General features: G+C 41.7%; 1 protein-coding gene across 1 annotated transcript; it reads left to right on the top strand.

The window, feature by feature from the left end:
* Positions 1-17,807: 17,807 nt before the first annotated feature.
* On the top strand, positions 17,808-19,310 carry LOC130498108 (uncharacterized). The gene is made up of 3 exons (XM_056991465.1): positions 17,808-18,344; positions 18,401-18,778; positions 18,858-19,310. Exons 1-3 carry the CDS (start codon positions 17,808-17,810, stop codon positions 19,308-19,310), a joined length of 1,368 nt encoding a protein of 455 aa, XP_056847445.1.
* Positions 19,311-26,108: the final 6,798 nt, after the last annotated feature.

Below are 26,108 nucleotides of genomic sequence, written 5' to 3'. Positions count from 1 at the left end.
GCTGGAATGTGTGCTACTTGTTCTTGGACAAGATAGCTTGATTTCTGATTTGCACAAGTACATGTCTTGCACATATTATCCTGGTATTTTAATGTTTGTTTTGAGTGTCCAGGATAAACAGATTCAGCCTCAGAGAAGAGAAAGCATTGACCATGCTCGTCAGCCTGAAATTTGGAGATGCATTGATACATCCACTCAAACTGGCCACCTTGGAGATGCCAGCGACATAGGTTCAGTCCAAAGCGAATATCTCAGCGTCCGGAAAGTCTTTCGTCTTGACTCCAATTTTCCTGGAACGCCAACTCCCCAAAGATTCACTGAGGCTTGGAATGACTTGAAAAGCTTCACGGAGGAAGGAGTTATGAATTTTTCAAACAGGCGATTTCCCAGTCCATCTATCTGCGAGCACCCAGCTTTTGAAGCAGATTCAAGCCTTGTGAAGAAGCGGCCTGATATGATTCCAGATCATGTCAAGAAGAACAAGGACCAACCAGCTGAAGAAGAAGATGCCTTAGACCTTTCTAAAGGTCCCATGACTCGTGCAAGATCAAAGAAGCTCAAGGAAGCTATTGGAGGCTTAATCAGAAAGTCTTTGAAGAAAGAAAATCTTGAAGGAAGCTTGATACTTCAAGACCCACTCATCACCATTCAAGTCATCATACCATCAAGCTGAGTATCATCTAGGCTAGCAAGAGAAGTGTGCTCTTTTCCTGTCTTAGTTTTTGTCCCATTGGGTTTTGCTAAGATAGGTTTTTAACGAGGCCTTGTCTTGCTATTTCAAATCACCTAGTATGATACTCTCGGACCAGACTACATTATGTATCTTATTCTATCTTAGACTATGCTTTTTATTTCGATTACACAAGTCAAAGGGAGCCTGTTCCTTTATGACTATTAGTTATTTCCGAGACCTTGTGCATGTACAAGGCTCTCACTATATAATCTGGTCGAGCAAGTCTAATAAGAGTATCATCTTTTAACCTAAAAACCTTTCTCTTCTCTTATTGCTATCAACAAGAGTTCGAGAGTTCTGGTGTGTCATATCCAGAGTCTAAGGACTTCTCCTTTAGTGTGTCATATCTAAAGTAGTCGTCTAGGAGTATCAAAGAGTAATCCGCATCTCTTTGTGTTACCAATCGCATCCACAAGCCTTGAAAGATTGAGTTTGATTCATCTTTGCAAGGATCTATCCAATATCATCCAGAGTTCATCCTAGGGTCGTGTTAAGTGGTATCAGAGCAGCTCTGGATAGGGAAGTTTCGATCTTTTGTTGTTTTCAAATAGAACCCTTCAACTTCTTTTGAATCCGCCAATCGATCTGTGTTCTTTGTTGTGTTATTTCACTAGATCTGTTCGTTTCAATATCTATTGTTGTTGTTTGAATCAAATCCTGATAGATCTAAGAAGTTTCTTCATATTTGATCTTGATCTGTTTCGATTTCGTGTGATAAAAGTTATCAAGCTTTGATCTTTCAAATTGTTTTGCCTTAGATCGCAAGTTATTCCTTTTAATCAAAGTTGTTTTTCTTTTTAAATTTTTCTTGAACATCTTACTTGTTGATTGTTTCCTTTGTCTCAGGTACCAATGGTGAATGAGTCAGATGAGGAGGCGGAGCTTGTGAGACAGAGTAGAGTTCTAAGAGAGGAGATGACGGAGCAGTTAAAGCAAACCCTAATCACTACTGTGGCGGATATGATCAAGACTAGCATCACGGGTCTTCGTGATGAGATAAGGCAAGAGCTACGACAAGCTACTGGTCAGGGCCATAGTAATGAGTCTAGGAGAGACAGAAGAGATCAGAGTCCACATAATCAGCCTGAACCAAGGAGAGATCGTAGAGAGCATGCTGAATCTCATGAAACAGACAACTACTATGAGCGTCACCGGTCTGAACTCAGTGGATCTTCTTCATCCAGAGGTAGTAGGAGAAGGCAGAGACGTGATCATGATGAAAGAAGGACTCAGAAAGATGAGTTCAATGGATTAAAGATCAAAATCCCTCCTTTTCATGGCAAGGTTGATCCGGATGCTTACTTGGAGTGGGAGAAGAAGATTGAGCTAGTCTTCAATTGCAAACACTACACCAGCGCTCAAAGAATCCAAATTGCAGCTACTGAGTTTCATGACTATGCTTTGAGTTGGTGGGATCAATTGGTAACTAGTAGAAGACTCAACCAAGAGTATCCAGTTGAATCTTGGCAAGAGATGAAGTCTCTTATGCGCAAAAGGTTTGTGCCTAACCACTACCACAGGGATCTTCATCAGAAATTGAGAAAACTTACACAAGGATCCAAGACTGTGGAAGAGTACTACCAGGAGACGGAGTTGCTGATGTTGAGAGCTGGAATATCTGAGGACAGAGAAGCTTCTATGGCCCGGTTTCTTGGAGGACTTAACCGCGAGATTCAAGACAGTGTAGAGATGCAACACTACATTGAGATAGAAGAGATGTTGCACAAAGCTATCCTGGTGGAGCAACAGATTAAGAGGAAGCATCACTCGCGAGGCAACTATGGGTCCAGCAAGTATCAGTACACTAAAGAAGAGAAACCATCCCATATGAGAGATAGCAAGCCTCAGCCGAAAGAAGAACCCAAGTCTAGCATCTACAACAAAGATAAAAGCAAGATTGAAACAACTAGTTCAAGAGCCAGAGATGTCAAGTGCTTCAAGTGTCAAGGTCGTGGTCACTATGCCAATGAATGTACCAACAAAAGGGTAATGATACTACTTGATAATGGCGAGTTTGAATCTGAAGCTGAGAAAGAAGATCATACTAAGGATCAGTCTGAAGAAGAGTATGAAGAAGAGCCAGTCAATGGGAGGTTACTAGTGGCAAGGAGAAACCTTAGTCTTCAAACCAAGACCGAAGAGCTTGAGCAAAGAGAGAACCTATTCTACACACGGTGCTTGGTACAAGGAAAGGTATGCAGCCTCATAGTTGATGGTGGTAGTTGTGTCAACGTTGCGAGTGAAACTATGGTTCAAAAGCTTGGATTAAAGGTTCAGAAACATCCAAAACCCTATAGACTCCAGTGGCTCAATGATGAGGGCGAGATGAGGGTCTCTGATCAGGTTCTAGTTCCTTTATCCATTGGAAGATATGAGGATGAGATATTGTGTGACATTTTGCCTATGGAAGCAAGTCACATACTGCTGGGAAGGCCTTGGCAATCTGACAGACGTGTAGTTCATGATGGCTTTACCAACAAGCACTCCTTTGAGTTTAAAGGCAGAAAGACAGTACTAGTGCCACTATTTCCAAAAGAAGTACATCAAGATCAGCTGCAGCTTCAAAAGAAAAAGGAGATTGATCTTAAACCGACTCAAACCAAGCAACACAACTTCTATGCCAAAACTGGTGATATCAAGAGATCTCTTCACTCTAATCAATCTATTCTCTTATTCATCTACAAAGAATCTCTTTTGAATCTAACTGACTTTGCACCGGTATACCCGAGTGAGATGTTATCTCTTTTGCAGGAATATGATGATGTGTTTCCAGATGATAGTCCTACAGGGTTGCCACCAATACGTGGGATTGAACATCAGATTGACTTTGTACCTGGATCCACACTCCCTAACCGACCTGCCTACAGAACCAATCCAGTAGAAACCAAAGAGCTACAAAGACAAGTAGATGAGTTGATGGAGAAGGGTCACATCCGTGAGAGCATGAGTCCTTGTGTTGTACCTGTCTTACTAGTACCCAAGAAGGATGGGAGCTGGCGCATGTGTGTTGATAGTAGAGCAATCAACAATATCACGGTGAAGTATCGACACCCTATTCCTAGACTTGATGATATGCTTGATGAATTGCATGGTTCTAGCATCTTTTCTAAAATTGATTTAAAGAGTGGCTATCATCAGATTAGGATGCAAGAAGGTGATGAATGGAAAACTGCATTTAAAACTAAACATGGTTTGTATGAGTGGTTAGTTATGCCATTCGGATTGACAAATGCACCTAGTACATTCATGAGGTTGATGAATCATGTGCTTAGATCACTCATAGGTTCATTTGTTGTAGTCTACTTTGATGACATCCTTGTCTACAGCAAGAGTTTAGAAGATCATATAGTTCATCTTAGGTCTGTTCTTGATGTTTTAAGAAAGGAAAAGCTTTATGCTAACCTTAAGAAATGCACCTTTTGTACGGATAACTTGGTCTTTTTAGGCTTTGTTGTGAGTGCAGATGGAGTTAAGGTTGATCAAGAAAAGATAAGAGCCATACAAGAGTGGCCCATCCCTAAGACAATCAGTGAGGTCCGGAGCTTTCATGGTCTTGCTGGCTTCTACAGAAGATTTGTGAGGGATTTCAGCACTCTTGCAGCTCCACTAACCGAAATCATCAAGAAGGACGTGGGCTTTAAATGGGAAGAAGCACAAGCAGCTGCCTTTCAATGCCTAAAAGAGAAGCTTACTAATTCCCCTCTTCTTATACTTCCAGATTTTAATAAAACCTTTGAAATCGAATGTGATGCTTCCGGTATAGGTATTGGTGCTGTCTTGATGCATGATAAGAGACCCATAGCTTACTTCAGTGAGAAGCTTGGAGGAGCTACACTCAACTATGCAACGTATGACAAGGAACTCTATGCGCTTGTGAGAGCTTTGCAGACTTGGCAACACTACCTCTGGCCTAAGGAGTTTGTGATACACACGGATCATGAGTCTCTTAAGTACTTAAAGGGCCAAAGCAAGCTCAGCAAGAGACACGCCAGATGGGTTGAGTTCATAGAAACATTTCCTTATGTCATCAAATACAAACAAGGTAAAGAAAATGTTGTTGCTGATGCTCTCTCTCGAAGGTATGTTCTCTTAAACACTCTAGATGCTAAGCTCTTAGGATTTGAGCAATTCAAAGAGATGTATGAAACTGATCCTGACTTTAAAGAGGCTTATCTATCTTGTGAAAAGGTTGCTAAAGGTCACTACTTTAGGCATGAAGGATATTTGTTTTATGATAACCGCTTATGTGTGCCTAATTGTTCTATGAGAGAGTTGTTTACCAGGGAAGCTCACGGAGGAAGCTTGATGGGACACTTTGGCATTGCCAAGACTCTTAAGGTTTTGCAGGATCACTTCTTTTGGCCACACATGAAGAAAGATGTGGAGAAGATATGTCAAAGATGTGCAACTTGCAAACAAGCTAAGTCCAAATTGCAATCTCAGGGTTTGTATACTCCTCTTCCTATTCCTTATCACCCGTGGAATGACATTTCTATGGATTTCATTATTGGATTGCCTAGAACTAAAACTGGAAAAGATTCTATCTTTGTTGTTGTTGATAGATTCTCTAAGATGGCGCATTTCATAGCTTGTCATAAAACTGATGATGCATTGCATGTTTCTAATCTGTTCTTTAAGGAGATAGTTCGTTTGCATGGCATGCCTAAAACCATTGTTTCAGATAGAGATACTAAGTTCCTTAGTTACTTTTGGAAAACATTGTGGTCTAAACTAGGAACTAAGTTGTTGTTTTCTACTACATGTCATCCGCAAACTGATGGTCAAACTGAAGTAGTGAATAGAACACTAGGTGCTCTCTTGCGTGCATTCATCAAAAAGAATTTGAAATCTTGGGAAGAACATTTACCTCATTGTGAATTTGCATACAATCATGCTGTGCATTCTGCTTCCAAATTTTCACCATTTGAAATTGTTTATGGGTTCAATCCCACTTCTCCTTTGGATCTAATGCCTTTACCTGAGTGTGCTAGAGTTAGCTTTGATGGAAAAAGAAAGGCCGAGATGGTGCAGGAGATCCACAAGCAAGCACGCCACAACATTGAAGAGAAAACAAAGTTGTATGCTAAGCATGCAAACAAAGGCAGGCGTGAGATGATCTTTGAAGAAGGAGATCTTGTTTGGGTTCACCTTAGAAAAGAAAGATTTCCAAACGAGAGGAAGTCCAAGCTGATGCCAAGAATTGATGGACCATTTGAGATCGTGAAGAAGCTCAGCAACAATGCCTACAAGCTTGATCTAAAGGGAAGGTATGATGTGAGTAATAGTTTTAATGTTGCTGATTTGGTTCCTTTTATTGCAGATGATCCAGATTTGAGGACAAATCCTTTTCAAGAGGGAGGGAATGATATGATTCCAGATCATGTCAAGAAGAACAAGGACCAACCAGCTGAAGAAGAAGATGCCTTAGACCTTTCTAAAGGTCCCATGACTCGTGCAAGATCAAAGAAGCTCAAGGAAGCTATTGGAGGCTTAATCAGAAAGTCTTTGAAGAAAGAAAATCTTGAAGGAAGCTTGATACTTCAAGACCCACTCATCACCATTCAAGTCATCATACCATCAAGCTGAGTATCATCTAGGCTAGCAAGAGAAGTGTGCTCTTTTCCTGTCTTAGTTTTTGTCCCATTGGGTTTTGCTAAGATAGGTTTTTAACGAGGCCTTGTCTTGCTATTTCAAATCACCTAGTATGATACTCTCGGACCAGACTACATTATGTATCTTATTCTATCTTAGACTATGCTTTTTATTTCGATTACACAAGTCAAAGGGAGCCTGTTCCTTTATGACTATTAGTTATTTCCGAGACCTTGTGCATGTACAAGGCTCTCACTATATAATCTGGTCGAGCAAGTCTAATAAGAGTATCATCTTTTAACCTAAAAACCTTTCTCTTCTCTTATTGCTATCAACAAGAGTTCGAGAGTTCTGGTGTGTCATATCCAGAGTCTAAGGACTTCTCCTTTAGTGTGTCATATCTAAAGTAGTCGTCTAGGAGTATCAAAGAGTAATCCGTATCTCTTTGTGTTACCAATCGCATCCACAAGCCTTGAAAGATTGAGTTTGATTCATCTTTGCAAGGATCTATCCAATATCATCCAGAGTTCATCCTAGGGTCGTGTTACGGCCTGAGCCAAAGCCGATCATAGGATTCAAGATGAATCTCTCCACTTTCCAGAAAGCTCAATATCAGGAAAAATGGCCATGTAATCATGAAGTTATGATCCATTCTCAAAAACCGGCCAAACCTGTTCTACACTTGCTTCAATGGGAAGCTAGCCAATCCAATCAGCTTCAAACCAGACCTTGGCGACCAGGAGATCAATCTACACAGTCAGTTCTGACACAAATCATTCTCAGAAACTTCTTGGAAGCTAAGTTTTTACTTTCTTCTTCTTATTCTGATATGGTACTTGAAAATAAACAGTTTTGTGATGAAGTTAACCATCTTGAACCGGTACAGCCAAGTAGTCTTGTTTCTTTGTCACAGGAACTGAAACTGTTGGAGCAATCTGTCATAACTAAACCAAAGGTGTTTCCTCAGTCCACCTCCTGTCCAAACCAAAAGCACTGTAAGGATCAAGGATTGATTGTCCCTTCTTTTCATGAAAATGTTTTGAAACCGAGAATTTTTAAGCAAAATCAAATCTTTACTTGGTTGAAAAACGTTTTGCTTAAACCATTTCATGATTTGTTTTCATTGAGATGTGCTTTGAAAGAGATTTGGTGTAGGAAAGAGCATGAACCGAAATTACTTCATTCAAAGAAACCTTTTGATTTCGTTCATGATAAAAAGCTTTCAGATTTAGCATTGTCTCATTCTTTTTCTAGCAGTTTCACACCTTGGCCTGATTTTGAAATTAGTAAACCGATTTTGGGCAGTCAGTTCACTTTCTTGATGTATACCCACGTGCTTGATGATTATCCTAAGAGCTTGGATCCTGTTTTTGATGTCTCAAGGATAGAGAAATCTTTTGATTATTTCTTTCGCAGATTTGATGTGGTTTCTCTAGTTGTTTTGGATGAACAGGATAAGCATGATCAGCTTCCAAGGAGAGCAAGCCTTGGTGAACGCCTAAGGACTTGTGTTCATGGAACATGGAACCATACATACTTGATGGAAATGGGTTCAGACCACCAAGGAAGTTTCTGTCCAAACTTTTCATTCACTGAATTTTCCTTGAATTTTAATTCCTTTGAATCTGATTTATTTCCTTTTGATACAGGTAAAATGGATTTGAGGACAAATCCTTTTGAAGAGGGAGAGAATGATGCACCCAAAATCCAGCACCGTCCTGCTTGGTTCATGGACACGGCCCAAGGTGGTGACCTTGTCGACCAGTTAGACCTAGCAGAGGTTTTCTCATCAGATTACTCAAGTGAGCTGGACTGAATACTCAAGTGAGCTGGACTGACACTATCATGGACGAGCTGAGCTGGACTAACATCCACCCGGACGAGCTGAGCAAGTTGGTTCGACCTTCCGAGCTGGTTCGACCATCAAACCACCTGAGAAGCAACACAGATATACGTTCATTGTTCGAAGCATATCTTCTAAACCATGATGTTTCTTCGCTTGAAACCACTTGTAGAATGTGATCAACTCAATTATGGAACTCCTCGAAGAAGAATCAGATAAAACGGAGTTCAGATGAGGGAGTTATGCCATATACAAATCAGTTGATGTTTAGTTCTCGCGAATTCAGACATGTGTGGATCGTCCCGCGTGTGTCCGTATCCTTTCCAGCATGGTGTGCACGACCAGCTTGAACCTGGAAATCTTTCTGAATCTGGACTAGTCAACATCAGAATTCTCACTTTGACTAGTCTTCCTTGCTTTCCACACTTTGACTAGATCTAGTCAAATTTATGTTTTCTATGCATTGTTTTCAGCAATTTTCTTTATTTCTCTTTGACTCAAAACTCTATATATTGTAGTCCCATTTCATTGCAATGCCATCAACGAATTTTCTTTCTTTTATGAGTTTTTACTCTCTGTTCTTTGTCAAGAACATTTCTAGTTTCTTGGTGAGGTTATCTCCAAGTCTTAATCCTTCCTTTGTTGGACCGGTGCGTCACATCCAAGCAACAACTGAAGTCTGGTAGTATCATTGCGCCTTTCCGCATCTCATTGTGTCACCATTCATCCCACCAGTTCTCTATCCTTCCGGATCAGAGTCCATATCAACCTTACCGAAAGAGTGATCCTGATTTTGGTTCTATCAGTTTGCTCTTAGGCGGAAAACTTCTATTTTGCTTCAAGGGGCCGGTCCGATCAAGGGGGTCGGACCTAAGGCAGGGGTCGACCCTGGTTTCTCCTTGAGCAAGGGTCCGGAAGTCGAGGACCTATCCGGAAGCTGGAGAAAACTTATGTCTGGATATTTTTCCCCAACAGCTTCTGCCTAAGACTTGTTCAAAGCTTGCCGTCAAAAACTCTTAGCAGGAATATTTAAGCTCGTAAGGGGCAATCTCGTAATTTGGTGAAGTCTTGGTGAAGTAGTTGGCTAAACCATTTCGTCCTCGATATCGATCAACAACACTAGATGTGTATCGATCAATTATAATCTTCTAGTACGCGGATCTTCTCAGCTACATCGATCGACAACTCTTGATGAATATCGATCGATTCTTATCACAATGTTGACTTCCGACTTGGTCTTGAATGGTCAACTCGGGTGTATTATCTCTTGTACTCCAAAATGCTCCAAAACATCACTTTATCACGAAACGCTCCTGAACCTGAAAACATACCTAACAGGCTAGAAAACACATTAGTTATATAATAAAATACTACTATACCATGGTAGAAAATGGGTGAAATCCATGGTATATCACCCAAGCACGCTTAACACTGGAGTTCTAAACGGATGTGTGACGGAAAAAGTAAGTCAACTTTGGTGACATAGGTAGTCAAATCAATTATCTTAAGTCATTTCACATATCACAACTCGGGTTGTTACAATTATGTGATAACCTGTCCCGCGGACCCAAGATTTTACAGCTCTGCAGCGCACCTACCCTAACCCCTCACCTTGGGAGGAAACACCTCCACATCCACCGGTAGGTTATTGATGCGCTTGGAGTTACTCGAAACCAAGACCTCACCCTTTAACAACTCTCCACAGGACAAGCTGTCACCAATTGATCTGCAGATCAATTGGTGACAGCTTGTCCTGTGGGAAGGTTGGTAAAGGGTGAGGTCTTGGGTTCGAGACTCACAAAGAACCTAATTATGGGGTTAGTAAAAACTCATAATGGAGGGGTTGGGGTCGGTGCACTGCAAGACTGTGAGCCAGGGTCCGACGGACATGACGGGGTGTCACAGTTTTATTATGCATTTTGAGTTTATTTTAGGATATTTTCAGGTATAGATGTGTTTTGGAGTATTCTTGAGATTATAGAGAAAAATGAATGTAAGAGTGAAGAAAACCTCTAGATATGCAGAGTTGGAGTCGGGATATAAACTGGGGGTTGATCGACGGTGTTACGGCTTGGCAAAGCTAACTTGACTTTCAGTAATTGAACTTTAGCTCAGAAATTTACTTATTTGCAAAGAAAGTTCCTTATTATTTTATGGAGGTTCTGGAGAGAAGAACATAACTCCTTTGAGAATGATTGGAACTCTTATATTTCTTAACGTCAATTTTTTATGCAATTCATTCAACAAATGGATATGTCTTGCGTGATCACGTCTAACTAAATCACCTGTTAGATTTAGGAATTTGCTAAGATTTTGATGATCTTGTGAATGATAGACCTAGTGGGTAATCATATTGTTTCCTTCACATGGATTAACGTTACTGCTTGTTCTTATTAGTAATTAACTAATACCTTGATGGTAGGATAATTGGAATAGCATAGGAGTATGATCGATAACCTGAACTGAATCATATTGAACAAGGTTGTTAGACACAACAAGAATTGGCCTAAAAAACTTATTGAACTGATAGACTTCTATTATCTGAGTCTGATGTGGCAGTGTGAGCTTATGACGTGGCTAAGGAAGAGAGGTAAAGCAAAGACTCTTGGTGAATCTGAAGCTTTGCTGTTACGGAAGTTGGATGCAACTCGTGGAGGGAGGAGAGTATAAGAACAGAGTCAGGTGAAGAGGAAAGATTATGCTTTGATGTTGAAGTAAGATTGACCCCATGAGTCATTTTGACCCGATCGCCATGAGATCGGTGACGAAGGTGAAGCTCGCCATGATAGCTTAGCCGGAGTCAAGCTCGAAGCTATTCGTTATCATCTTGTTATTCTCTGTTATATCTTGTAATCTTGTTTGGAGTGATCAATAAGAAGAGTTCATAGAGTTCTGCATATCAAGACTCCATCATTGGTGCAGTGATACTGGTTCGGATCCAACGCGGTGTGAGGTGACGGTTGTGCAACGGTGTTGACGGAGTGGTGAAGCGATTGACGGAGCGATTTGATTGGAGCGGTGCTGCAGTTACAAGCGATTGGCGAAGGGATTGATCGGAGAATTCGTCGTCGATCGTTACAAGTGAGACTCGAATTGTTATTTTTGTCAGGATTTGTGCGTTAGCGACTGGAGAGCGAAACTATGGGAATCGTAGAGGTTCTGGTGTTTCCCTATGTTGAATTGAGGGAGTGGATCTCTTGGATGGAGGATTACTTTGACCGGAAGGGGCACACTGATTTCGAGAAGTTACACATGGCTCATGGATTTATTTGGGGAGAAGCTGAAAGTTACATCTATTCGTTAAAGCCTATCATTAGCTGGAAAGAGATGAAGGAAACGTTTCTGCTGAGGTTTGGCGAGGATGATGATCCAGAGAAGAAGATCATACTGAAAGCTCGATATGCTAGAGGCCAAGAAGATTTCATTAATCGTGAGGCAGAGAAGCGACAAGGTTTTGACAATGTTTTGAGTCACGAGAAAGAAAGAGTGAAGAATGAAACTTTTGTTGCAGTAGATGATGAGACCGATTCAGTGTTAACAAAGGAGTCAGTTCATGAGTTGCACCAGGAGACTGCTATGCGAAATGACACAGATTTCACTGAGAGTTTGAAGTTGAGTTGTTCGCTTATAGAAGAATCATCTTGTAGCAGTGAAGTTGTGCCTGAGATAGAATTGTTGAAGAAGACAGCATTACCAAATGAGGAAGATGTTTCTGCTGATCTAGAAACTGGTTTGGGATGTGCACATGCAGCCACGGAGAGTATGCAGAGCGCTGATTCTGATTCGGTTATGGAGGTTGAAATGCAGATAACAAAGCCATCAGATACAGAAGTCATTGAGGAGAAATCTGTTGAAGTAATGGCAGAAGTTTCTATGGCTTCTAAAATAATACTCGAGAAAGATATCCTTGCTGAGACATTGATGGAAGTTCCTATGCAGCCTGCAACATTGCTTGAGAGAGATTTAATTCTTGAGACTGATCTGAGTTGTGATTCAGTAACTGGGAATTTTAGGGATGAATCAGCTTGTAGCAAAGAAGTGGTGCATGAGACAGAAATAGATAAGCAGACTGCATCGGTGGAAGTAGTTTCTGTCGCTTCTGTTGCAGGAGTGCACCAGAAAATATCGATTTCTGCACCTGTTCAAGAGACAGAAGTCGTACCAAGGAACTCACTTGCTGAAACTGGTCAAGAAACCAATGATGGTGAAACTGGTGTTACAGGTTGTTCTGCAGTAGCAGTGCATCTACAAGTAGAATCAACTTGGAGTAGTGGAATTGTTCATGAGACAGCATTGGTAAATAAAACATCAGTGATAAATAAGGAGCTGAGGAAATATGTCAAAACTTGGAAATTCAAGTTCAAAAAAATGAATATGCAGGAGGGGTACAATACTAGGCACTGGAGAAAGATGAGACAGCCTCACGCACCAAGAGTGATGTTTAAAAGGCAAGTGAAAACTTCATGTCTATCGGAAAACTTCACATTTATCTTCGGGAAACTTGACATTTATCTTTTGGAAACTTGACATTTATCTTGTTATGTAAAGATAAATAAAAACCATCATACTTATCTCAAATTAGATTTAAAAAATCGTGAACGGGCCGTTTGGTCGTGTTTGGACCCTTTCGGGCCATTCTTTAGACCTCAGACGTTTCTACGATTTTGCCGAGAAGGTACTCTTGTCACGATATCAATCTTCCGAAAGATCCCCAATTCCTCGTACAGTTGAGATGATTGGTGTTTAAGATAACCGTCATAGTCCTATACGATGAATTGAAATCTATCCGTCGAACCTTTCGCGATTTCCTGAAACTTCCCCGACGATTCAGATTGAAACGAAACGGGAGTCTTAGATTCACGATTCTAAAGATTCGTACTGCGAGGCTTCAAGCAAGGATTCAAAGTATAGGACTGGGCTAGTGTCGGGATGGTTTTACGAGGGATTGGCCGTACTTGCCGAACGACCCGCAGCCCGGCGCCTAGGACGTAGGTCAGGACGCCCGGCGCCCAAGATTTCGGTCTGGCTGCCCGGTACGCAGAAACGGGACGACGGTCTGGATGGCCGGCGCCCAGGACAAGAGTCTGGGCGCCCGGAGCGCAGAAACAGGACGTCGGTCTGGACACCCGGCGCCCAGGACTTCGGTCTGGCCACCCGGCGTGCAGAAACGGAACGTCGGTCTGGACGCCTGGCGCCCAGTACGTTGGTCTGGACGCCCGGCGCCCAGGACGTGAGTCTGGGAGCCCGGTGTCCAGGACTTCGGTTTGGCCGCCCGGTGCGCAGAAATGGAACGTCAGTCTGGTCACCAGGTGCCCAGGACGTTGGTCTGGTCGCCAGGCGCCCATGACGTTGGTCTGGACACCCGGTGCCTAGGACGTGAGTCTGGGCGCCCGGTGCCCAGGACTTCGGTTTGGCTGCCCGGCGCGCAGAAATGGAACGTCGGTCTGGACACCCGGTGCCTAGGACGTGAGTCTGGGCGCCCGGCGCCCAGGACTTCGGTGTGGCCGCCCGACATACAGAAGCAGGACGTCGGTCTGGATGCCCGACGCCCAGGACTTCGGTCTGGCTTCCCGGCGCGCAGTAACGGAACGCCGGTCTGGTTGCCCGCGCCCAGGACGTTGGTCTGGTCGCCCGGTGCCCAGGACTTCGGTCTGGTTGCCCGGTGCCCAGGACTTCAGTCTGGCCGCCCGGCGCGTAGAACCGAGACGTTGGTCTGGGCGTCCGGCGCCCAAAACCGAGACGTTGGTCTGGGCGCCCGGCGCCCGGAACCCTCTTCATCGGGTGACCTATTTCGGTTATTCGTTTTCTCGGTTTTTCGAGGTTTTAAATATTACTTTTTTTTCGAGGACTTTCGGACATCGATTTCGTCTTGACCGATTTTGACTCAACAGTTAGCCCCCCAGCTAGCTAGGAACCGTGGTGCTTCGGGTAACCAGGTCTTAGCTTGCGGTATAGCTCGTTCGGAAAGTGTGGAGACGTAATCGTTGCCGAGAGTCAGAGTAAATAGTAAAAAATTTGCCTATAAAGATGGATCTCGGCCCTGGTTACCCGAGATCTTTATACTTAGGAATTTTCCAAGAATCTCTCTCTTAAGAATCCTCTCCTTTCTTTCAAAGAAACGATGTCTTTAAAATCAAGATCTTCCAAGAAGAATTCTTCTTCTCATTCGTCTCCGGACGATTTTCCTGCCAACAAAGTGATCAGCCCGAAAAATGAGTTCGTGGTTGAGGAAGACGAAAGGGAGGCGTACTACATAGCTCTTGGTGGATCGCCTCCGCCTCAGCAAGAGAATCCTATTCCCAAGTGTCCTCCGAGGGCGCCTAGCGCGTCATTCACACCAAGCGCGGTTTTTTCCCGAGTATCTCACGACCCTTTGGAACTTTTACCAAATTCTGAATGGAGTCACGTTCCGAATTCTGGTCGGCAACGAGAGCGCGAGGAACCCTCCGCCAGGTTTCTTTACTTGCTACGAGGCCTATTTGTCGCACTGCCGCATGTGGTTCCCGATCCCTGGCGTCATCGCCCGTGCCCTTCACCGTTTCGAGCTCTCTATGGGCCAGCTGAATATTCCAGCCATGGAGAGTTGGCTCGGCGTGGTGATCTTGAGCTATGAGTTGGGGATGGATCTCGGCCCTGGCGACTTCGAGGGGTTCTGGACTACCAGACCAATGACGACCGAAGGTTTATATTCCATAAAGGCAAGGAACAATCTGACGATAATCCATGGGACTACTTCGAACCCCAAAGATTGGTTCGAGCATTTCTTCTTTGTCAAAATAGATGAGGAGTCCGTCGAAGGAAGCTTCCTCGATCTACTCCGTCGGGAATGGCATTACGGTCACGGTAATATGACTACCTTTTGCTTTCTGTTTTGAGATGTTTTGTTTAAGGTGCGTGAAGAAATTAAAAAAATTATTTCATGCAGGGAACAACCCTTTTCCGGAGGTCCCCAACGATCTTTTCGCTAAGCGAGATCTTCTTCGGTCAAGGCCGTTTTTCTAGATTCCTTCACTCTTGAACGGATCCGAAGCGCGGTGGAGCTCCACCGATCGCGAAGCACTCCCCAGCCTCTCGTTGAGCAAATTTCCGACTTGTCCACTCAGAGGCTGAAAAACAGATCTCGGAAGGACAAAGGTGTTGCCTTCGAAGCTGCCTCGGGAGATCATCCGCTGCCGGGATGGAACCCTAGTTTCACCCCAGAAGAAAGGGGTGGAACTAGCGCGGTTCCTCCCCCTGGTGATTTTTTCGACAACCTCCCTCCCGCGTTTACGTCCGACGAGTCGCTGGACAATTAAGCGAGGAGGAAGGTCACCGCTGACTGGTCTCGTTTAATCAACGAGGTTTGTCCTCTGAACTTTGATCGTATCTTTGTAATAATGTGTACATTTCTTTGACCTTAAGTTCATGCAGGGGATGAGAGTATGGGGCGCGGCGATCGAAGGAAACTTCCGAGCAGGGCGACTATCTCGCTTCAAATCCGAGGAGGTCGAAAGAGAGCTTTTCCGATACCGGCAGGGGTTGAGGAACAAAACCGTAAACAGGCCGAATTTCATTCTCGAGCCCTCATACGTGCGGAAAGGAAGGGAAGGAGAGTGGTTGCCGAGATGAGGCGGATGGCCGGAATGTTTGCCACTGAGTTCGGGATCTTGAAGGAAGCTCAGGAAACCGTGGGTGACTTTCGCGAGTGCCGAGGCTCGGTTGCTACTCTCCACAAAACGCAGGGCGAGTACTTCTCCTTTCCCGCCGAGGTCGCCGAGATGAATGTTCTCATGAGGGGCTGTGCTGACGCCGAATCCCTGGTTCCTCCAATCGAGGGAAGGGTAAGAAAGCTCTGGGATCCCATCGAGGTTTCGGAGGATACAGTGGAAACGGGCGCAGGCGGAGAGGCCGGAGGCGGGGGCCAAGAGGTAGACCAGCCTGCGAGCTTGTTTGTGTTTTCCCTCTCTGGATATTGCGACTTAGATTTAGATTTTTGAAGTTTTCTGGGATTATATCCCTTTTCATTGTGTTTGCTGTGTGCTATGCCGAGTGTGGCCGTTTATTTGTTTATGCCGCGACCGTAGGAGGTCGTGTAACTTTGTATGTTTCGGGACTGGCTGTTGGTGGCTTTGTGATACACCATTGATTTCACCCATTTTCTACCATGGTATAATGATATTTTTATTATATAACTAATGTGTTTTCTATGTTAGGTATGTTTTCAGGTTCAGGAGTGTTTCGTGATAAAGTGATGCTTTTGGAGCATTTTGGAGCACAAGAGATAATACACCCGAGTTGACCATTCAAGACCAAGTGGGAAGTCAACAATCGGAGAAGAATCGATCGATACTTATCCAGAGTTGTCGATCGATGTAGCTGTGAAGATCCACGTACTTGAAGATTATAATCGATCGATACACATCAAGTGTTGTCGATCGATAGCGAGGACGAAATGGTTTAGCCGACTACTTCACCAAGACTTCACCAAATTACGGGATTTCCCCTGACGAGTTTTTAACCCTGCCTAAGTGTTTTTGACGGCAAGCGAAGCTTCAAACACTACAAAAAAGTCCACATTGATAGCACATTATAATAGCACGTTTTATTAAACTGCTATGATAGGTACATTTAAAAAATCGTATAATATAATAGGGTTATATAAACGCTATTATAGAGTTTCAATAAGCGGGAACCCAAAATTAGTTTTTCCGTGTAATAAGTTAGACAAAAATCAAATGAGCTCGAATCTCCATCGATTGAACCTTCCAAACCACAATTCCGCTTCTCCCATCCGCCATTTCAGCTCCATTCTCCTCTCTCTCTGTCGCTGAAGGTATCGAAGAGACACTTAGCTTCATTGCGCCATCTCTGTCGACACTTAGCCCAAATCAAAGAGATGTTTCGTGATATCATCTTTGTCGATACTTAGCTCAATTTCATGTTTTGATTTCATATTTGCTTCGGGATTCGATTGAGTTAGCATTTTCAATCTCTTAGCTCAATCTCTTTGTTTTTCGTTTTAGGGATTCGATTGAGTTAGCATTTTCAATCTCTTAGCTCAATCTCTTTGTTTTCGTTTTAGGAATTCGATTGAGTTATCTGTTTGCTACTGATTGACTTTAGGGATTCGATTCATTTCATCTTCACTTCGTTTACACATATATTGAGTAACCATTCATTTTAGTGCTGATTGACTTTAGGGATTCGATTGAGTTATCTGTTTGTTATCTGTTTGCTACTGATTAGGGATTCATTTACATATATTGAGTTATCTGTTTGCTACTGATAATTTTTTGTGTCATATATTGAGTTCTGTGTGACTACGAATGCGTTGATTTGATTTTTGCTACTGGTAATGGTGGAAAAGGCTTGGGTTCATCTTAGCAGGTAATGACTTTAATCATATATGTTATCTTTCAGTAGTTGTTTCTTATTTTTTGCTACTGATAATGGTGGACATTACTTTTTTTTTTTTTTTCCTTTTCATTATCTATTTAAGAGTTGATCCTGCTTATGAGAGTGGGGCTACAAAGTTTGTACGGGATGTGGCTGCAGCTTTGGGAGGGTTTGATATGATTGTATGTCCGTGCATTGACTGCCGCAATATAGATCGTCACTCAGGAGATGTTGTAGTTGATCATCTGGTTACTAGGGGAATGGATGTGGCTTACAAGAATCGGTCTGGTTGATTGTGAAAGCAGCATAACTGAATGGGCTGATGAGATCTTTGGGTTATACGGAGCTGCTGAGTATTTAGATGAAGAGTTAGCGGGTACAGGGGAGTTATCTGAGATGGTAGAGGGAGACGACAAGAAAGAAGATGAATTCTTGGCAAAGATAGCTGTAGCTGGAACCCCTTTGTATCCGAGCTGTGTAAATCATAGCAAGCTATCTGCAATTGTTTCATTATTTAGATTGAAGACTCAGAATGGGTGGTCTGACAAGAGCTTCAATGATCTTCTGGAGACCTTACCGGAGATGTTACCAGAGGATAATGTGCTCCACACTTCACTGTATGAGGTGAAGAAATTTCTGAAATCGTTTGATATGGGTTACGAGAAGATTCATGCATGTGTCAATGACTGCTGTTTATTGAGAAAGAGGTTCAAGGATCTTGAGAAGTGTCCAAAATACAAGGCTTCAAGATGGAAAACTAATATGCATACTGGTGAGAACAAGAAAGGCATCCCACAGAAAGTATTACGTTACTTTCCAATAATACAAGACTGAAGAGAATGTTCCGGTCTGAGCAGATGACAAAGGATTTGAGGTGGCACTTTAGCAACAAAAGAAATGATGGAAAACTTCGGCATCCTGTTGATTCAGTCACATGGGATCAGATGAGTGCTAAATACCCTACCTTTGCAGCTGAACCGAGGAACCTCAGGCTTGGTCTCTCAACTAACGGATTTAATCTGTTCAATATGAAGAACTCGACGTACAGTTGCTGGCCTGTGTTGTTAGTGAACTACAATCTACCGCCTGACTTATGCATGAAGAAGGAGAACATAATGCGTTCATTGTTGATTCCTGGTCCACAAAAACCAGGTAATAGCATTGATGTGTATTTAGAACCCCTTATAGACGATCTAAATCAACTGTGGAGCATTGGAGAGGTAACCTTTGATGCTGTAAGTCGAGATACTTTTAGTCTGAAGGCAATGCTGCTTTGGACGGACAGCGATTTTCCCGCTTATGGGAACCTTGCAGGCTGCAAAAGTAATGGGTAAAATGGGGTGTCCGCTTTGTGGTAAAAAAACCGACAGTATGTGTCTAAAGTTCAGCAGAAAACATGTTTACATGTGCCATAGAAAGGGTCTGCCACCACCTCATAATTTTAGGGGAAAGAAGAGGTGGTTTGATGGAAAAGCTGAACAAGGGAGAAGGGGAAGAATACTAACTCGGCGTGAATTTTCTCAAAACCTGAGAAACTTCAACAATGACACTGGGAATTTTAAACGATCTGCAAGTAAGAGGAAAAGGGTTCTTAGTACTGATTTAGGCTCTGCTAATGAGAGTTTACCCAGTGAGTCAGAGGAAGAGGAAGAGGAAGAAGAAGAAGTTCAAGTCGATGAGGATGAGTTATCAAGATGGAAGAAGAGATCAATCTTTTTCAGGCTACCATACTGGGAGGTGTATGACGCTTGCGTTTGTGATTTTTAACATTTTCAATCAATATGTTGTGATTAATTTTAAGTTCTTGTTTTCTTTCTGTTTTGAATAAGAACTTCCGGTGAGGCACAACTTAGATGTAATGCACGTGGAGATAAATGTGGCTGCGAGTTTAGTTTCTACATTGTTGCATTGTGGGAAATCTAAGGATGGTCTTCCGGCTAGGAAAGATCTGGAGGAGCTTGGTATTAGGCCGGAGTTGCACCCAAAAATTCAGGGTAAACGCACATATCTTCCTCCAGCACCGTGGTCTTTGTCCAAGTCAGAGAAGAAGATCTTTTGTAGGAGACTATTTGACTTCAAAGGCCCTGACGGATATTGTTCTAACATATCAAGAGGTGTTTCATTAGATGATTGTAAAGTGACAGGTCTGAAATCACATGACTACCATGTCCTAGTGCAGCAACTTCTTCCTATTGCGCTTAAAGGGTTGTTACCTAAAGGACCTCTTCTAGCAATTTTTAGATTGTGCGCATTCTTCAATACGCTGTGTCAGAGATTTATTGATAGGGAGAAGCTATTGGTTATGGAAGCTGAGATTATTGAGACTCTTTGCTTGTTTGAAAGTTTTTTCCCTCCGAGTTTCTTTGATAGCATGGTCCATTTGACAGTGCATCTAGGAAGAGAAGCTCGGCTTGGTGGACCAGTTCAGTTTAGATGGATGTACCCATTTGAAAGGTACTATATATATGACTGTTTAAAATTTCATTTGCTTTAGCTGATGCCTAATCTAATTATACTCACCTTCGATTCAGGTATATGAAAGTCCTAAAAGACTATGTGAGAAATACTGCAAGACAAGAGGGGTGCATCGCTGAATCATATTTAGCTGAAGAATGCATCAGGTTTTGCAGTGAATTCTTGAAGAAGACAACGAATGTACAAGATAAAATGGACAGAAACATAGAGTATGAGAACAATTACATCTTAGAGGGTAGTCCAATATCCACCGGCACTTCATTTTCGCTCACAGAAATGTAAAAGAAAGTAGCACATCTTGCTATCATCCAGAACATGGCTCTCGTCGAACCATACATAGATTAAGTACATGCACCACTCTATTTATTTTCCATTTCGCACTCATTTATATGTATGATCAACCAATTGATTCATTTCTTTTGATTTCAATCTTTCACAAGTGAGCATCTACACCATTTACAAGAATCATATGACAAATGTCGCCGAGATGCATCAACTTTATGGAGTATGCACACTAAGAATTTTGCATCTTGGCTAAAAGAAAAGGTAACTTTTTTTCATAAGTTCTCTTATTACTGTAGACATGTGTTTGACTTGTTTTTACCTTGTCAGGTGCCTCTTGATTCTACAGAGCATGCAGAAACACTTAAGTGGATAGCTTATGGTCCACGTTGTTCTGCAAGGTCGTACACAGGCTTCATAGTAAATGGGCAGAGGTTTCATACAGCATCAGTTGATAGGAGAAGTCAGAATTGTGGAGTTTATTATGAGGCTACTGCAGTTTGTAGATCTAGTGCCAAAGATACATCACACGTTGTTGATTTGGTTTCTTACTATGGCAGAGTCACTGACATCATTTTGATGGATTATAATATCTTCTATGTACCTCTGTTCCGGTGTCAATGGGCTGTAAAGAGTAATGGAGTGAAGATTGAAGATGGTTTTACACTAGTTAACCTGCATCATAGTCAAGCATCGTTTTCAAGTGATCCGTGCATACTAGAATCTCAAGCTAAGCAAGTCTTCTACTCTCGAGAAAATGAGTTATCACATTGGTATACTGTAATGCGAGGTCCTTCGAGAAGATACAGTAAGAAAGACATTCAAGAAGGGTCTGCAGACATTGGGCCATTGCCATCCGATATTGACATGGATATTGACATTGATGAGGCTGAGAATGTCAGAACTGATTGTGAAGGCATCTATGTGTGAAACGTATCCTTAGTCATTGTTATTTTCTGCTTGAATTGATTGGTCATTTATGCTTGTATTGATTGGTCATTGTCTGCTTGTATTGATTGGTCATTGTCATTGTCTGCTTGTATTGATTGGTCACTGTCTGCTTGTTTGGATTGGTCACTGTCTGGTTGTTTGGAACTAAATCTTCCTTTCATAATTTGTTTCAGGTAAATTGAAATGGCATGTGGAAAGAAAAGCAAAAGAGGAAGAAAGGCCAAGAAAAAAGTAGATGATGAAGTTGAGTTCGTATGTACTTGACAACCTGTCATAGAAGGAGAAGAAGGCGATCTAGATAAGACAGCACCAGGAGAAGTTGACGAACCTGGGACAGAACCAGAAGAAGGTGAGCAACTTGAGACGGAACAAGCTGAGGATGAGCAACATGAGACGGAACAAGCTGAGGTTGAGCAACATGTGATAGAACAAGACCACCATAATGTCCAAGAGACTGAAGAACACTCTACAGTTCCGGAGCCTGTAGAGTCAAGCTCCCGTAAGAGAAAGCGTGGACCAACAATGATGAAAGACATTGCCAAAGATCCAAATAGCAGAGTTCATGTAGATTTCACCTTCATGGGAGAACCTTACGGTCCTGGTTCAGTCAAGCTGTCTTCATATTTAGGTCCATTGGTAAGAGAACACATTCCTGTCACACTTGAAAGTTGGAAAACACTCACAGAAGATGTGAAGACAGTGCTCTGGAAATCAGTTCAGGTAACAGTTTCTATACAGAAGATGTGAAGACAGTTCCTGTCAGGGTTACTGATTTGTTTACTATGTAAATGCAGGCAAGGTTTGAAGTTGATGAGGACTACCAAAGGGTTGTAGTGCTTAAGCAGATGGGAGGATTATGGAGATCATCGAAGTCACGCCTGGTAACCCAAATCAATGCAGCTGAAAATAACAAACAAAGGATGAATCTGAGACCTAAGAATGTCCCCCAGTTGAGTGGCGCAAATTTGTAAAGCTGAAAACTAGTCATGAATTTAAGGTACTGAGTGATAGCTACAAGGAGAGAAGACGCAACCAGATTCCTCATACTTGTAGTCGCAAGGGAATGGTTAGGCTAGCAGAAGATATGGTAAGCATACATGCTTCATGTTTTTGTCATTATAAATTGTTAGTCAAGGCTGTTGACATATAATATTTTGACAGAAAAAACTACTGCCGACCCATCTGAAGTGTCGAGGCTTAAAATATGAGTGAAGTCACGTACCAGGAAAGATGGTACTCCTATCAACACGAATGCTGCTGAGAATTGTAAGTTAAAAACTTCAATTTTCTTATACTGATTTTGGTTTGGGTTTTTGTTCTTCGTTACAAGCCTCTAAGGTTACTGGTTTCTTTTCTGATGTACAGCGAAAGGCAGCTGAGCTTGTTAATGGTGCTAATCAATCATCTGGTACAAATGAACATGAAGATACACTCAACCAACTGTTAGGACCTGATAATCCTGGTCGTATGAGAGCAATGGGCAGAAATATGAGTAAGACCAAGTTAGCTTGCTTCCAAATGAAGCACAAGTCCATTTCTGAAATGCAAGAGAATCAAATTCATCTCCAGCAAAAGGTTAATGAGTTACAAGCTGAACTAGCCAAAGTCAATAAACAGGTCAGACACTTATACGTTTATAATTTCATCTGATTATTAGGTTATAACTTAATACTAAGCTTTGTTTTGGGTGTATGTTACAGAGAGAAGAGAATGAAGTGGGTGAAAACTCAGCTGCAAGATTAAGTCATCAAGTTACACATCAATTATTTGTTTTCTAGCTATTTTCCACTCACATTTTTTAACTGATCATTTAACAGAGTGTGAACACAAAAGCAACACAGAGGTGTCTTTTGATTGATTGGGCTGATGAAGATGGAAACGTTGCAGAGGGTCGTATCCTTTCATCAGACCCAAATGATATAGTGAATGACAGTAGATTAGGCCCTACTGATGCTAAAGTGATGGTAGATGCTGCTACTGAACCTAAAGCGTTCCTGTGGAGACCTGGGAGTAACATGTGCACAATCAAGGAAGCTGTAGGCCACATTATTGCATGGCCTAAGAATAAATGTGTTGAACTAGGTAACGGGCTCAACCTGAAGACATGTCACCACTCGTAAGTGTATTTTGTTGCATTCGCATGTGTGTTTTCAAATTGGTTTGGTCTGTCATTAAATTATTTTCGCATCTGTTTTTTTGACAGGGGTCGAAAACTAATTCTCTCAACAAATGCAAACTACTAGATTTAACTGATGATAATCTAGTAGTTGGTGAAGGCCGTTGGCAAACACAAGAACCAAAAGCATTGGTTAATGGTCTTCCTCTTGGACCGAAAGCAGTTAAAGTCTTCCTAGATGTTGTACACGAATCTGGTACGTATTTATGGAGGCCTACGATGGATGAGGCATATCTGGATGACTGCGTAATGTCTTTTATATCATGGCTTGCTCGGAAAGTTGTATTTGAAAACCCACCAGAAGCAACAAGAAAGCAAAATCCTCTTCCAAACACTGCATCATCAGTAGGAAACTCAAGAGGTGCATGTGTAAACGCAAGAGGAACATCAGGAGCAACATCATATAAAACAACAACTGAGAAGTTTCAAGCACCAAGTTAGGTAATATTGACTGCGTATTTTCAAATCATCTTGTTATATTATTGTCTGAGTTTTAAATTGTTTATATTGTAACCTTGTCAGCTAAATCAGGGAAATGGAGCTATTAAAGTGAATCAGAAATGCAAATTGATGGACGTTGGTGAGAGGAAACAAGTTGTTGCTAAAGGGCATGTAAATTCAACATACCCAAATCAAATGGTTCATTTTGTACGCTTGGGTCCGAATGCAGCTAGAGTATGGGTAGATGTGGTGATGGTGGAAGATGCAGAAGTTTGGAGGAAATCAGATAAAATAGAGTCTTTGAAAGATGCACATGGTTCATCATCAATTGCTTGGCCAATTGATAAACTGGTCATATTCTAGGCTGATGTAAGTGTTGTTCTTTGTCTTTAAAATCTGCATCTGTGATTGATAAACTAATGAGACTTATTGATTGTTGCAGCCTGCAGGGGGAATGAAGAAGTTTGGTCCAGAAGGGGGGTAATGAAGCTATGTTCGATTAGAAACTAGGGTAATGAACTTATGTTTGATTATGAAGGTGTGATCCTTTTTCTCAGCGGCATATGTACTAGCTACATCTTTTCTGTTTTGAAACTGAAGGTGTGATCCTTTTTCTCAGCGGCATATGTATGTTATGAATGGTTATGACATATGTTATGAATGGTTAAGTTTTCTTATAGCGTTTCTATTTTGAAAACCATCATCGAGTATATCATAGCAGTGAAACAAGTCAACAATGGCAAAAAAATAATTGTTATGATAAACTATCATATCATTTTAAAAAACATACCGAATTACTCTATCATCAATATGTGAAAGCTATAACAAAATTTAACAGAGCAATAAAACAAAGCTATTGTATGTTACATATATATAGTAGTACAAAATATAATAGCGATACGTGATTGCTATTGAAGAGTGACCTATCATAGCACGAAAATAACTCGTAAACAATTGGTAACAAAAGATACGCGTGTTGTTGTTAAGTTAATTATATCTTAAAGGTATTGCTATCGTAACCACACATTTTATAGCGTCACATAAAAATGCTATCGTAGGAGGGGTACTTACGATAGCTGTCGATGACATAGCATTTATGAATTCGCTATGAAAATCCTACGATAGCTTATTTTCAGCGCTAAGAATGTACATATTTCTTGTAAAAGCCAAAAAGCAAGCAATCAGAGAGTGTGAGAGAAAGCTAGAGTTTTATTTGTTTTGAGAGATTGGAGAGAGATCATTGAGAGATTTGTGATTGAACTCCATTTGTTTTCTATTCTCTATCTAATGCAATTTCTTTACCTATCCTGTGTTATGAATTGCTTAGTTATGTCTGAGTAGTCTACTTGTTAGATCTAGGGTTTAAACAAGTTTGTGGGATTAGCCCCAAACTATATTTGCTAAGTTGTGATATTCATCAAATGGATTGAACCCTATGCTTGTTCTAGAGTAGCTAACTAGAGCATAGATCACTAGGATCTTTATATCTTGAATTATCTGTTTCAGCTAGTTTGTCTCCTGTTGAGAAGAGCGAGAGCCCTCCTTGAGACCTAGTGTTCATTATCGGCTCACGCCTAGGCATTTCTAGAAGCCGTCGATCGATATCCCAACGGGCTGCGAAAGGTGTATCGCTCGATATCTCTAAAGGATATCGATCAACTCTTTTTCTGATCAACAGAGGACAGTTGATATCAGAGATCTAGTTATTTAACCAGTGAGACATCACTGGTTGTTAAGCGGTTGGGTTCTTTAATATCATGCAAGCAACTTATTAGGCATTTATAGATATTATAATCTCCATTCCTGAATAAAAGCCCTAAATCTAGCACTCTTCATTATCATTTAAACAACCATCATGTTGTTAGTTAAAGCAACTACCTTGCTCATTTTAGGATTGTCATTTACATTTCATCAAAAAAAACAACTTCACCTAGGATTGATTAATTGATAGTATTTAATTGGTTCCCTAACTCCTCGTGATTCGATCCCTAAGTACTACAGCTGAACCTCTTATTTGAGAGAGTAAGGCATTCATTAGGTTAATTTGAGCCGTATCAAATTTGGCGCCGTTGCCGGGGAGCTTTGATCGCATTAGATTTAATTTTATCAATTATGGGTTTTTCTTTTTCTTTTACCCCTTTCTGATTAAAATTTTTCTTGTCTTTTCAGGTACATGTCCAGCAGTACCAGAAGCAATAAGGGAAATACACTACTATTCTCAGAAGATCCTGCACACTTGG

Source organism: Raphanus sativus, chromosome 7, assembly GCF_000801105.2.
Source record: "Raphanus sativus cultivar WK10039 chromosome 7, ASM80110v3, whole genome shotgun sequence".
In the NCBI taxonomy this organism is placed as follows: domain Eukaryota; kingdom Viridiplantae; phylum Streptophyta; class Magnoliopsida; order Brassicales; family Brassicaceae; genus Raphanus; species Raphanus sativus.
Note: the sequence above shows the minus strand (reverse complement) of the source record. Positions and strands in the feature narration are given on the sequence as shown.

Bases quoted from the DNA above. Each gene is read 5' to 3' on its own strand.
- LOC130498108 (XM_056991465.1), top strand. From the start codon at position 17,808: ATGTGGCTTACAAGAATCGGTCTGGTTGATTGTGAAAGCAGCATAACT. The intron at 18,345-18,400 runs GTATTACGTTAC...CGGTCTGAGCAG, and splicing joins AGAAAGGCATCCCACAGAAA to ATGACAAAGGATTTGAGGTG. The intron at 18,779-18,857 runs GTAAGTCGAGAT...GGAACCTTGCAG, and splicing joins GAGAGGTAACCTTTGATGCT to GCTGCAAAAGTAATGGGTAA.